The sequence below is a fragment of the Mesoplodon bidens genome (genome assembly GCF_964165515.1).
Source record: "Mesoplodon bidens genome assembly, chromosome: 2".
Classification (NCBI taxonomy): domain Eukaryota; kingdom Metazoa; phylum Chordata; class Mammalia; order Artiodactyla; family Ziphiidae; genus Mesoplodon; species Mesoplodon bidens.
The window spans coordinates 157685635-157698866 of record NC_138177.1 but is presented as its reverse complement, the minus strand read 5'-3'; the positions used below and the strand labels follow the sequence as shown (position 1 = coordinate 157698866).

Genomic DNA, 13232 nt, shown 5'->3' with positions numbered 1-13232 from the left:
CCCTGCAGCCCTGCCCAGTCTGCCCTCCCCAACTCACCTCTTGGGAGCTGTCTGCGTTGCTCATTTGGTCATCGATGTCAGGAACCACCTGCAAAGGCCCGCTCAGAGCGGACAGGGACTGCCTGCAGGGGAGGCAGGTGAGTCAGGCTGGCTCCAGGCAGCCCAGGCCCTACTCCCGCAAAGGGCCAGGTCCCCACTGCTCTGAGACTTGGCTGGAGTCAACAGACCTGGGATAGGTCCCAGCTCTCTCTCTCTATATATTGGCCACGAGGCTTGTGGGATCTTAGTTCCCTGACGAGGGATTGAACCCAGGCCCTCGGCAGTGAAAGCGCAGAGTCCTAACCACTGGACTGCCTGGGAATTCCCTCACCCAATAAATGGGGGACAATTTCTCCCTCGCAGGCTGTGGTGAGAACTCAGTGAGATAATACCCATCCCATAGTTGGCATGGACTGGCACGCAGGAGATGCTCAACCCTGAGCTCTGCCTGCACCCTCCCAACCCTGCCCATCAGGAGAATCTGGAGATCTGCCTCTGCCTGGAGGAGAAACGGGCCCAACCTCAGGCTAGTTTTCTGGGGAGGCAGGACAGTGCCTACAGGTGGGCACAACCCGGCCTTGCCCCTGCCCACTCACCACGATGCAATGATGGCACTGAGGGCCTCCAGGACGTCGGCAGCAGCCAGGCGCTGCTGGGGGTCGAGGACCAGCAGTTTCCGGATGAGACACACGGTGTTCTCAGAAACCCGCCCGTCCCTGATGCAGGAGAGAGAGAGGGAGAGGCTCAGGCCGGGTGGGCTGGTGCTGGGTCTTGGACCCAGGACTCTAAGCCTCACTGTGTCGTTTCCAGCCCTCAAGCCTGAAGGGCTGGACTCCAGGGAGGGAGGACTCACTCGGGGATGGTGTACTCGGCGGCCTTGATCTTGCGGAAGAGCTCCTGCGGGATGCTGTCGTAGAAGGGGAACTGGCCGTAGAGCATGGTGAAGAGCACCACGCCCAGGGCCCACATGTCGCTCGGCTTGCCCCGGTACGGCCGGCCTGCAGGGCACACGGACACACGCACACTCAGCCCAGGGCTGGTGAAGAACGGCCCTGGCACTCCCTCGGCTTACCGGCTTCGCGCCTGAAGTCCTACCCACAGGACCCCTCCGCCTTGGCACCCTTACTTCCAGTCAACCCCCGCCCCATGCTTCCTCCCAGAGCAAGCCGCACGGGCCCAGTCCTTGAGCTTCTGCCATGCTCGTTCCTCCTCCGCTCCTCAGCCTGGTTCCCGCTCGTGCTCTGGAGACCCGGCTCCACAGGGGGATGCCCCGCCTTGGCGTGACCCCCTGAGGGGAAGGGGTCACACCTGGCCTTGTGCAGCCCACCCTCCCGGGCACATTTCACGCCTCCTCCTCACAGCACCAGCCCTGCTCTACTGACCGCGAGCCCTCGGGCGCTGGTCCGGCCTCTGTAGCAGACAAGCTCTCCCAGGAGCTCTAACTGTCAGGTGGCTTTTCCCTGAGCTTTGACTTTTGAGGGGACAGTGAACTTCAAGCTTTCCTTTTGGTAATGACAATGCCAGTTATGGTTTACTGAGCCAGATACTAGGTTATGGCCTTATTTAATCCCACAGGGACCTAATGAAGTAGGGGCTATTATCATCCCGATTTTATAGATGAGAAAATAGAGGCCCAGAGAGGTCAGTACCTTTCCCAAGGTCACACAGGTACTAAACAGACTATGAACTGTGAGGGCAAGGCCATGCCCGGTGCTGAGGTCTGTGCTTGGCACACAGAGTCAATGAAAGGCAGACCTGGGATCAAAACCCACTTGAGTCGCCCCACTTCATCCTCTTAACAATGCAGCGAGGCAGGACTGTTTTCAGCTTTTAACCCACAAGGAGACTGAGGCTTAGAGAGGGGCGTTGAGGGCCAAAGTCACACAGCTGGGTATTAACAAGGCCAGTCCCAGAGCCCGGGTCTCTGGTCTCCCAGTCCAGGTCTCTTTCTGATGCAGGGGGTTCCTCTGTTTCATCCTTCAAGACTGGCATGAGTCTGGAAGAGCCAGAGAGAGAGGCCGAGGGCAGCAGGTGGGAGTGACTGCACGTGGAGGCCACCCCAGCCTGGCACTGCTGAGGAGGCCTGACCAGAGGCAGCCCATCCACCCCCAGGCCTGCATATAGTCACAGACCGCACCTCTGACACAGCTCTGGCTCCGTCAACTACAGGGATGCTTTCGGGACTCTCAGGGAGGGTATCCAGGCTGGGCTGGGCTGGTGGGGGAGGGGTGCTCAGGGAGTTGGGATGCACCCCTGGCACCCAGATCCTTCTAGCAGAGGCCACAGGGACTCCACCCCAAATCCCCAGGCCTGGAGAGTGGCACCACTGCCCTCTGCAGGGGTATCCCTGGGAGAGGCCTGATGCTCCAGCGGAACCCTCAGCTGGGAGAAGGCCTCCAAGGAGATCGCAAAGGCTCGTGGCAAGTTACAGCGGCCTGCTCCACAGGAAGACACGTGACAACTCGGGAAGAGGCTGCTTCTGCCACTGTGAGGAGGGAGGCACATGTGTGAGTGCTGGGGATAATGGGCCCTGTAGACAACCCTGAAACCTTCGCATCGCAGGGATGGGAGAGGATGTGAGCCCTTGGTCCCCGGAGGGATCAGGACAGAGAGAGGGGCCCCCATGTGGCGAAGGACAAGCAATAAAGGAAAGAAAGCCTACGGTGAAACAGAAGCGTGGGCTTGGGCAGGAGGCAGCCCTGGGATCGAGCCTCCTGGTTTTCTGGTTTACTATTAGCTGTGACTTCGAACAAGAGGTCTGATCTCTCTGAGCCTCAATTTTCCCATCTGTAAAAATTTTACCTCACAGTGTAGCTGTGTGGTTTTATACAGATGATGCCTGTCATATGCTTAGTACAGCACCCAGCACTAACAGTTTATCAGAAGGTGATAGCTACATAATTGACTTATTTTGTGTATTACCTGTCTCAGCCCCACTAGAAAGTCAGCTCACCATCCATGGAGGCAGGATGTTTGTCTGACTGTTCACTGCTGTATCCAAAGTGTCTAGAACAGAGCCTCATACGTGGCAGGCCCTCGGTAAATACCAGCAGAATGAATGAATGAATGAATGAATGAATGAACAAACAAAGGGAGTGATATCTTTGAAATGCAAGTCTCATCACGGTAGCCTCAGTGAAGACCTTTTCAGCGGCGTCCTCTCGCACTTGAATTAAAGGATGGCGTTTCTCAACAGGGCCTCCATTAGGCCTTGCGCGGCCGGACCCCCACCCACCTCTCTGGCCTCCCGCTGAACTTTCTGAGTGGCAGCCTCAGGGGCCTTCTGTGGTTCCTCAACTATGTGGCGCCACCTTCCCCAGTCACACCCCTCGTGGGCTCCTATCTATTCTCACAACCTCAGCTCGAAGGCCACTTCCCTGGGGAGGGTCTTCAAGTGCCCATTCTTCATGCTCACAAAAATCACGTTTCTTTCCTTCCAAGCACTAATCTCAGAGAGTAACTAGTGTAATGATTACCATCTTCTTCCTCCATGGGACCCCAAATTTTGTACCTGGAGGGACAGTACTGGTTTGGGCCACCACTGAAGCCCCAGCACCTAGCCCGGGGCACACCCATAGATAGTTTGTTGACTGAATGAATGGCTGCAGAGCCTGGCTGTGTGAGGCCCCAGGGCCTGCTGCCTGGCGCCCTGCACATACCGCTGAGCACGTCTGGACTGATGTAGGCGGGGCTCCCCCTCTGGTCCTTCAGCAGGTCCCCCTCGCTCACGAGATGCTTCCCGAGGCAGAAGTTGGTGATGGTTATCCGATGAGTCCTGGGGGCGGGAGGCAGAGAGTGAACAAACCTCGGCGTCTGTACCCACGGGCGCCCCAGCTGTCCCCACCTCTCGTCCAAGGAGCAGAGGAATCACACCCACGTCCTTTTCTTCTCCATCGGCCCCCCCGGCCTCACCATAGCTGCATGGGGAGTGCCACTGGGGGTGCTGACACAGGCCAGTCAAGCTTGGTTGCCACCTGTTGAGCCGTCCCCGCAGGGATCTGAGTCACTCTAACCAGGGGAGCTTCAGGGTGCTCCTCTGAACCTGCGCCCTGGCTGAGTCTTGGGGCTACAGCTTAGGGCTTGGAAAAACTGCAGAGATTTCCTCAATCTCCATACACATAGTATCTATCGGTAGACTGGGAGGAACTGGAGACCTAGTCTGGTTCCCTCATTTACACAGGAGGAGGAGGAAGTCCAGCAGAGTCTTGGAGGCCTTCCTTGAGTGCCTCCCTTCAGTCCCCCAGTGCTGATCCCTTTGGTCATCACTTTTATTATTATTGCAGCGGCACCAACAGTACTAAAAACTAATGCTGGGGCTTCCCTGGTGGCGCAATGGTTAAGAATCCACCTGCCAATGCAGGGGACACGGGTTTGAGCCCTGGTCTGGGAAGATCCCACATGCCGGGGGGCAACTAAGCCGGTGCACCACAACTACTGAGCCTGTGCTCTAGAGCCCGCGAACCACAACTATGGAGCCCACGCACAACTACTGAGCTTGCGCTCTAGAGCCTGCGAGCCACCACTACTGAAGCCCGCGTGCTTAGAGCCCGTGCTCCGCACCAAGAGAAGCCACCGCAATGAGAAGCCCGTGCACCACAGCGAAGAGTAGCCCCCATTCGCCGCAACTAGAGAAAGCCCACGTGCAGCAACGAAGACCCAATGCAGCCAAAAAAATATAAATAAATTAAAATAAATTTAAAAAAAAAAGGAAAAGGAAAGAAAATTAAAAAAAAAACCCAAAAACCTAATGCTTAGTAAGCGCAGACCCTGGCTGGAGTGCCCGACGGGGACTGTTTTCATTCACCCCTCACAACAGCCTACAAGGGAGACATTCTCACGGCCCACTGCACAGATGATGCAATCAGGACACAGAGAAGTGGAGAGACTTGCCCAGGGTCACACAGCTAGTGAGGAGTGGAGCAGGATCCAACCCCGGTCTGTCTGACCTCGGACTCTGCCCTCTGAGTGACACCAGTGGGGTACCCACTGGGTCCCGGGACAATGCCCAGCACCTGGCTTTCCCTTCCATTCCATCCAAGCTGACTCACCCCTTGTCTTGTACAGCAGACTCTGCACTGGCTAGAAAACCACAGATCCCCCATCTGAGAGAGCCGTGGTGAGTGCAGCTTTGGGCTCCGGTCCTTTCTAGGAGGCTCACAATGAGAACAAGAACGGGCCCAGAGAGGACGCCGTACGCCACCCCTGGGGACGTGGGGTGCGGGTGCAGAGCCTCCTCGGCCTGTGTTGGGGGGCACAGGGAGGAAGGGCCCCTCTGCCGTGTCAGCCGGCTGGCTGGGCGGAGAAGCCTGGGAGGACGGCAGGAAGGGAAGCCCCACCAGGGGCCTCAGGCGGCCTCTCCGTAGAAGAGCCTCCAGGGGGAGAAGAGGTTGGCTCAGAGGCACAGGTGTGTGCGGCTGCGCGCACGAGGCTCCGAGAGCCCCTCAGCTTTCTTGGGGAATTCTGCGGGCAAGGGCTTGGTGCAAAACAAAGGCCAGTCTGTCCCCGGCGTTCCAAATGGAAACGCTGGCCCTTGCCCTCCATCCAGGCCTGCCCTGGCAGATGCCATGGAAACCTGCCTGGTGGCCCCCGGGGCAGTTAGAGTCTGAGAGGGCAGGCGAAGGGTCTCGGGCAAGGATCACGTCAAGAAGTGGGCTGCTCCTGCTCAGAACCGCCCATGTCACTGAATACGGCCTGCTCAGGCCTCTTGTCCACGAGGGCCCCACAGAGCAGACGCACTGCGTTTTCTCGCCTGGTCAGAGCTGGCCACGGCAGCTGGAGGCCTGAGCCGCTGGGAGGAGGACCGCGCAGGGGAGAGTCTGGTGGGCTTGGGAGTCAGATCCCCGGGTTCTAGGCCTGGCTCTGACACTTCCTGGCTGTGTGATCTTGGTCATGTTATTTAATCTCTGTTAAACCTCAATTTCCTCATCTGTAAAACGGAAAACATCAGCACCTAACTCCCAGGGCTGTGTTAGGACTTAACAAGATAAGAAGATAATCCCAGGGAAAGCGCTGAGTCCAGGGCCTGGCAAACAGTGACTGATTACTAAGGGCCAGCTCGGATTATATCTCATCCTCAGACGGTGGGCACAGCTGGTGGAGGTTACCAGTGGAGACCCCAGGGAAGACAGCATGCTGAGGTCGCGGGTGAGAGGAGCCACACTGTGACGACAGGCCCTGGAGCACACGTGCCCACGCGCTGGCCTTCCACTCCACTCTGCTGGCAGGACCTGCCAGCCCTCTCTGCCCGTGGGGCTCGAGAAAAGCTCGGCCGAGACTCTGCAGGGTGGGCGGCAGGACCGGGTTGGAGCCTCTCCCACAGGAAACCGCACGGTCAGCTCCCAGCCCTCCCGAAGCCTGGCGATGCTCCCTGCCCGCCACCATTGCCCCAGTCAGCGCAGCGCACAGATCCCTGGGAGTCCAGACTCCCCAGGCTGGTCCTGGCAGGAGGGGCAAGGGCAGCAGGGGTGCAAGGAGAGAGCTCCGTGTCAGGAAGGCCTGCTCAGTGAGTCACTCTTCAGCTATGGCCCTCTGGGCTACCACAGTGTGTCTGCTTTTCTAGGAACTGGGCGTGCAACGTGCCCATGCGGAAAGCAAGGAGGACGGAGAAAGAACCCACAGCCAACCTCAGAGGGGATTTCAGATGGCGACCCTTGCCCTTTATCCACAGCAGGGGAACTAGCAGCTGCCTTGCAAATCCTTCTCCCTGTTTCCCTCCCTGGGAGCGCTCTGTCCTGCTGGGAGCCTCCAGCTCGTCTGCTGCCTCTCCAGCTGGACTTAGGGCCTGGCCTGATGGGCAGGAAGGGGCTGGAGCTCCTCCAGGTCCACCCTTGACTTCGCAAGGATGAAAGCGAGGCCCCAAGAGGGGAGGGGTGCACGCGTGGACACATGGAAGCAGGCACTGGGCGGCCAGCGTGGGTCCCTGCAGCACACCCGGCGCCTTCCTGGCACCCGTGACTCAAGTTAGAGGCGGCCAGAACCTCTGTCTGCCCAAGACAGACAGGGGATTATAGGGTTAAAGGATGTGCAGCCAAGACCCAGGGTCTGAATGAGGTGTGGGTGCTCTGCGATCCCGGGGAAACACACCCATGCGTGCACATGCACGCACACACAGACACACACACGCATGGACACTCACAGAAGAGCTGCTAGAGCTACACTGGCGTTACTCAAGAGAGGTGTCACCTTCTGACTACATTCCCAGAACCTAGGGGGGCCTGGAGAAGTGGGAGCCAGGAGCTAAGCCACCACAGAGACAAAGAGGCCTGGGGTGCTGGCCTGGTTAGCAGCGCAGGAGCCCCTGATGGTGCATGCCCATAAGCACCCTCGGGATGCTCACTTAGAGCCAATGAATGGCTGCACGGAAGCCTGGGAGACTGTGGGCTCTGCAGCCAGACGGACTTTGTGAACAGTGAGCCTGGAGCCCAGAGTGGGATGGTGACTGGCCCAACATCCCACGGAAGGCTGGGACCCGAGTCTCCCGACACGAAGACAATACGCTCTCAGGGCCAGGATGGTCTGCACTTTCCGACACCTCCTCTCTCCTTGTGCAGTTCAGAGCTGGGGCTGGGGTGCCTCGGGACCTGGCCACTGGCATCCTCGTTGGCCACTCGCCACACAGCAGGCCTCATCTCCCGAGGGAGCGAGCATACAGGCCCTGCAGGCCCGGCTGGCTAGCACAGGGTGCGCTTATGAGGGGCAGTCTCTGCAGGAAGGCATAATCATCTCTGCTTTCACAGATGAGGACACGGAAGCTCAGAGGAGTGCTTGGTGCCACAGCAGCTTCTCAACACATGAATGGCTTAATCAACAGGTGAATAATCAAAGGAACAAGTGCTCACGGTCTCAAGGGTAATTAAGAGGCAGTGGTGTGCTGTGAGCCAGGTCTGACCCCCAGGGCCCATTCTTCCCTGGCTTTCCTAACTCTCTCTTGGCTGGTCAAGGGTTCAAGCAGCCCTGGAACTCCTGTTTCCTTCCCTCCTCCCCGTGCAGCATGACAGGACCAGGTTTTAACCACTTCACTTTTCTCAAGCAGGCAAATCTTTTTTTTTTTTTTTTTTGTGGTACGCGGGCCTCTCACTGCTGCGCCCCCTCCCGCTGCGGAGCACAGGCTCCGGACGTGCAGGCTCAGCGGCCATGGCTCATGGGCCCAGCCGCTCCGCCGCACGTGGGATCCTCCCGGACCGGGGCACGAACCCGCGCCCCCCGCATCGGCAGGCGGACTCCCAACCACTGCGCCACCAGGGAAGCCCCAAGCAGGCAAATCTTTACTCATCCTTCATGAACTGAGATGGCCAGAGTCTCTGCCCCCTCCGTCCTCTGCACATTGGCCCTCATACAGTGACAGCTGCCCTCCGGTCGCCCCCAGGTGGCAAGCTCTGGGAGACTGTCTGCAGCACCAGTGCCGGGTGGGGCTGGGGACATGCCGAGTGCCGAGGGGCAGCAGCATCCTCCCAGTGGCATCTCGGGCTGGCACTGCAGGGTCGGGTGCCCCATGCCCCTCCCCAGAGCTCCTTTTCCTGTGACCAGTGTGGCTCTGGCCACTTCATAGGGATAGTGGGCCCAGGCCCCTCCAGGGCGGGCAACCACGTTATGGAACAAATCCCCCACCACACCACTGTTGCCATGAGGCGTGTGCTGCCTGCCACTTGCAAGCCCTCCGACCCACTTTAACACCGGGAGGTGAGAGAGAGGTGAGGATGAGAGGCTCAGGGAGAGCGGGTGAGGGAGGTGTGCCCTTCCCGGCCCTAGGATCTTGGTGACACACAGGGTGGGCTCTCCTCCCACCGGTCCTGGGACCCTGCATGGTTGGTGTCCCTCTACCATTGCCCCAGATCACTCAGAAGGGGCCCAGACCCTCTGCCTGAGCGGGGTGACAGCCTGAGGCAGGAGCCTCATGTGATCTCCCCCTGCCACTGGCTCACCGAGGATGCTGGGGTGAGCCGCCCAGATCCCCTCGAATATCGAGGTGCTTCCTCCCTGCTGCTGGGAATGTCGGCTTCTGACCACTCACAGCTGTGTCCTTTTCCAGGAAGTCTCCTCAGCCAAGGGAAGCTGCCTTGCCCAAAGCTATGCCCCCGGGAGCAGCCTGCATTCGGTGGCTGGTCACAGTCGGGATACAGGGCCATGTGCCCCCGGACTTGATTTGGGGCATCTGAAGGGCCCCCTGGCTTTCCAGGCTGAGGCCCCGTCGTGACTGCCCCGAGTTTAGCTTCTCCCTCAGCCCAATCCTGCCCCCTTCTCCCTGAGAGCGCGCCTCAGTAAACTTCCTGCACGTACTTCTCAGAGTCCGTTTCCTGGGAACCTGACCCACGACAAAGCCTGTTTTGCTCATCTGTCATTCTGTCACCTATTGGTCTATTTTTTATAGTCATTTACTGTGCACCCACTGGGCATGACAAATGAATGGACCAGGGGGACTGCTGAAATCCTTCCCAGAGCTCCCTTTCTGTGGCCTTTAAGGCTCCCCTTCTTAGCAAGCACCATATTCCCATGTGGCGAAAGACAGAAGCAAGCATCCCATCCCCTGGCCCCATGAGTCAGAATCCCCATGGGGACGCTGCAGGGCTCTGGGTAGTTGCAGCACGTAGCCTGTCCCAACCCCAAGGTTACATCACGAGAGAAGAAAAGCGAAGCTTACCTCTTATTGAGCACCATGTTCCCAAGCTTCAGGTCTCTGTGCACAATGTTTTTCTGGAAAACAACAGGCACATGGTCTGCACCGTGAAGATGAGAGCCAGGGTCGGGCCTAGCCTGTAAGAGGTGGGCTCTCCAGGTGTTGCGGAAGACATGTCTCTTTAGGCTTGGACCTTGACTTGCAAGCCACAGACAGATCCGGACCACTTAGGGCCTCGTTAACCACGCGGACGAACTGGGGAACGTGTGAGCCCAGGCAGTCTTTGCCCCACACAGGGTGTTTACCCCAGTTCTTACTCCCCTTAGGGCAGCAGCCAATGGAGAAAACCACTCCTCTCTCTGCCTTTACCAAACATCCCACCAAAAAACCAAGAACCAAAAAAGAAACCAAAAAATCCCAAGCACCTGCCTAGATCTGGGGTCAGAGATGAATCCTCATGGCTCCGACGACCAAGTACTGCAGGCTCGGCCCGCAGAAGCTGTGTGTCTGCAGGAGGCCCAGGCTCTCCTAACCTGCACCTCGGGGTTCCCGACACCCCCCGCGCCCTAGGAAACGCTCAGAGACAGGCTGTGGCTGCACCCAGTGGGTATCTCCCACTTAGCCTCTAGACTGCTGGGGCATTTCTGCGCGGGGCTCTGCTGGGCTGCCCGCACCTCCCCAGGGCCGTGGGCTGAGGCCTGCAGCACCGTGTCCTCAGGTGTGCGTGTCATCCGGCCACTTTCCTTCTGGGTGTTCCCAGCTGCAAAGCACACCGGGTGAGGGTGGGACAGAGCTGCTTCCGCTGAGTGGCAGCAGAAGGGCGGCTTTCCATGGAGAGAAGGCGGGAGCCGCCGGGGCGGAGCCTCACCTGGTGCAGGGCCTCCACCACGCGCACCACGTCGTAGAAGATGACCACGGTCTCCCGCTCGCTGAGCCTCTTCTCCTTGATGACGTAGTGCTGCAGGTTGATCAGGTCGGCGGTCTTGTCGCTGAAGTCGTGTGCGCAGAGGCAGTCGAGGACGAGGCAGATGCGCTTCTTCATTTTCTTAACCATTCGGCTGGATTCTGCGTCCTCAACAATTTCACAGGTGCGGTCCTGGGAGGAAGGGGGCAGACCAGGGCTTGGCTGGGGGCCCGCCAGGGCCAGGGCCAGGGGCTTGGGGCTCTCTTCTGGAGCCTAGAACAAGCCTGCGTGTGTGAGAGCGGCGGAGGCCTGAGATCTGGGCAGCAAGGCCCATGGGCCGCTCAGCACTGCCCTGTTTCCCCCATGCCAGGCCCAGCCAGTGGCTCAGACTGAAGCAGCTCAGGTTCAGACTTCATGCTTTGATCCTACTGCAAAGCGTTTGGATCAGGGCTGGGCACTGAAAGCCAAAGGGCCCTCTGAGCTCAGTGTGCAGGCAGCACACTCAGGGCTCCGGGGCATCCTCCCCTCCTGGCACTCCCAGGGATTCTGGCAATGACCGATGTAAAATTCCTTCCAGGGTCCAAGATGGGGGAAGCTAAGTGTTGTGCGTGTCCAAGACAACTGGCTGCATCACGTGGACGCAGGACTTCTGGGCAGTTGTGTAATGGTGGTTAAGAGTACGGCTCTGGCCCCTGACGGCTGAGTTCAGGCCCTGGCTCCACCTTGTCCTAGCTGCGGGACCTGGGGTGGCTCACCTAAGCTCTCCAACCCGGGTACCCCGTGTGTGAAAGGGAGCCAGCAACCCCTACCTCACAGGTTGCTGAGAGAAAAGACAACCATGCCAAGTGCTTAGTAAGCACCTGGACTTCGGTATCGGTAAGCCAGGGCTCGGTAAGCGGGTACCACTACCAACCCCAAGGTTGGTAGTTCTGGACCCATTTTCCTTGCTGAAAAGGTATTTCGAGTAAGAGAAAACACAGGTGCAACATGAGGACTTTGATCCTCCCAGCTTGAGGAGGCCCTTGGTGCCAGCCCCAGCAGACTGGGGGACTCCTGGGGACTGAACGCCACGTTTCTCCTCAAGAGCAGGATCATACCTCTCATCCTCTCTTCCCCAGAGGCCCAGCACAGTGTCTGGCACACAGAGGACTCTAGAAATACCTCTAATCGCTCCGGTTCTCTTATCCAAAATGATATACACCAGGGTCAAGCTCTGGAAGCTACCAGAGATGAAATACTAAGAAATCATAATCACCCCCGATTTGATTTCATGTTTAGGGGACACGCTAGATTTCAGAGGTGCCTCTCATTGCACATCTAAGAATAAAGACCTCGGTGGGATCTATGTGTGGGGCTGGGAGGCATTTTCCCCTTGTTTTCCCTCAACAAATCAAGCCGACAAGGAGTTCTTACTGCCTGATATAACGACGGTGATGAGCACGTATGTCCCGGGACGGCTCGGTGCTTTACACCCTCTCATTCTTCTTCCCGCCACCATACACGAAAGGCACGGTTATCATTATTCTCATTTTGCAGATGAGGAACCTGAGGCTTAGGCAGTGACGTGTTCGAGGTCACACCACCTGAATCCAGGACTGCCCGCTCCAAAACCTGTGTGCCCTCCCTGACACCAGGCTGCCTCCAGCGTACCAGGTCCATCCAAGCATGAGTGGGCCTGGCCAGCGCATCTGGCTGAGAGCGGTGCAGAAGCTCCACAGGGGCCTCAGCAGGAACCCTCCCCCACCCTCCAGCATTCTGAACCTGGTTCTTCATTTCTGGAGACGCAATTTCAGTTCTGCCCCGGGGAGGGCTCTTTTCAGGGTACCAGTCGCCAATTAGCACCTTTCCTAACGGACCTGGAACATCTGAGTATGGGGTTCAGGGACCCTTGCCAGAGAAGCTGAAATGCCTGGGCAGGCAGAAGGACTGGTACCAAAGGCAACGGCGGGGATCCACAGTGCCCCGGCGCCCGTCCTTCCTCATCGCCCTCCCTTCCACCCCGGCCTGGCTGACTCCTGACAACACAGCTAGAAAGAGCCCGTGTCTTTACATAACTTCATACTTTCTGCTTTTCCTGGAAAAGCGGCTCTTCAAAGAAAGCCTGCGAGCTGCAAACCGCGTGCATTCCCGCTAGGCTGCCACCATCAGAGCAGGAGCTCGCTGGTCCAGCCAGATCTCCAGGCCACCCGCCAGGAAGTCCCGCTGCTCCGCATGCGGGAAGACTGGGGGGTCCTGTGGTGTGGGCCCAGCAGTGCCAGCCGGAGTGGGGACGGGAGAGGTGCCACTCACCTGGAAGAGCCCGTGGTGGTGAACCACCCCATCCTGCGTGTGGAGGAGGGAGAGCAGGGAGTACTCGGTGTGCAACAGCATCTTGCCTTGCCTCTCCTCTTGGCTTTCTATTCCTTGGTCGCCCCTCTCCTCAAGTGTAAGGATCTTTAGGAAGGCACACACACAAAAACAAAACCCCACAACCCTTACTTTTCCGAGCAGAGTGACTAGAACAGGAGGGGCAGGGTTTCACATCCTCCCACGCAACCCTGGCACACGCACCCACACGTGCGTGGACGAAGTGGAACAGTCTTTCCCAATGTGACAGCAAAATGATACAAGCACAGACAGAGCTCCCCGGGAGGAAGTGCACTGCTCTTGTTCACAAGTGGGGCAGCAGAAGGTGGG

The 13232-nt window shown here is 58.4% G+C and overlaps 1 protein-coding gene across 7 annotated transcripts in view; it reads right to left on the bottom strand.

The window, feature by feature from the left end:
- Positions 1-13232, bottom strand: part of STK40 (serine/threonine kinase 40) — a 39502-nt gene that overhangs the window by 3721 nt on the left and 22549 nt on the right. For all 7 annotated transcript variants that reach the window (XR_014017550.1, XM_081255649.1, XM_081255651.1 and 4 more), the window contains 7 exons: positions 12846-12989; positions 10521-10748; positions 9677-9729; positions 3699-3814; positions 893-1037; positions 636-755; positions 38-122 (listed from right to left, as the gene is read on the bottom strand). Coding sequence is in view for 6 of the 7 variants with exons in the window: in XM_081255649.1 (XP_081111775.1) it covers positions 38-122; positions 636-755; positions 893-1037; positions 3699-3814; positions 9677-9729; positions 10521-10748; positions 12846-12989 (891 nt within the window). In the remaining variant the exon portion in view is untranslated. The remainder of the gene's footprint in view (positions 1-37; positions 123-635; positions 756-892; positions 1038-3698; positions 3815-9676; positions 9730-10520; positions 10749-12845; positions 12990-13232) is intronic.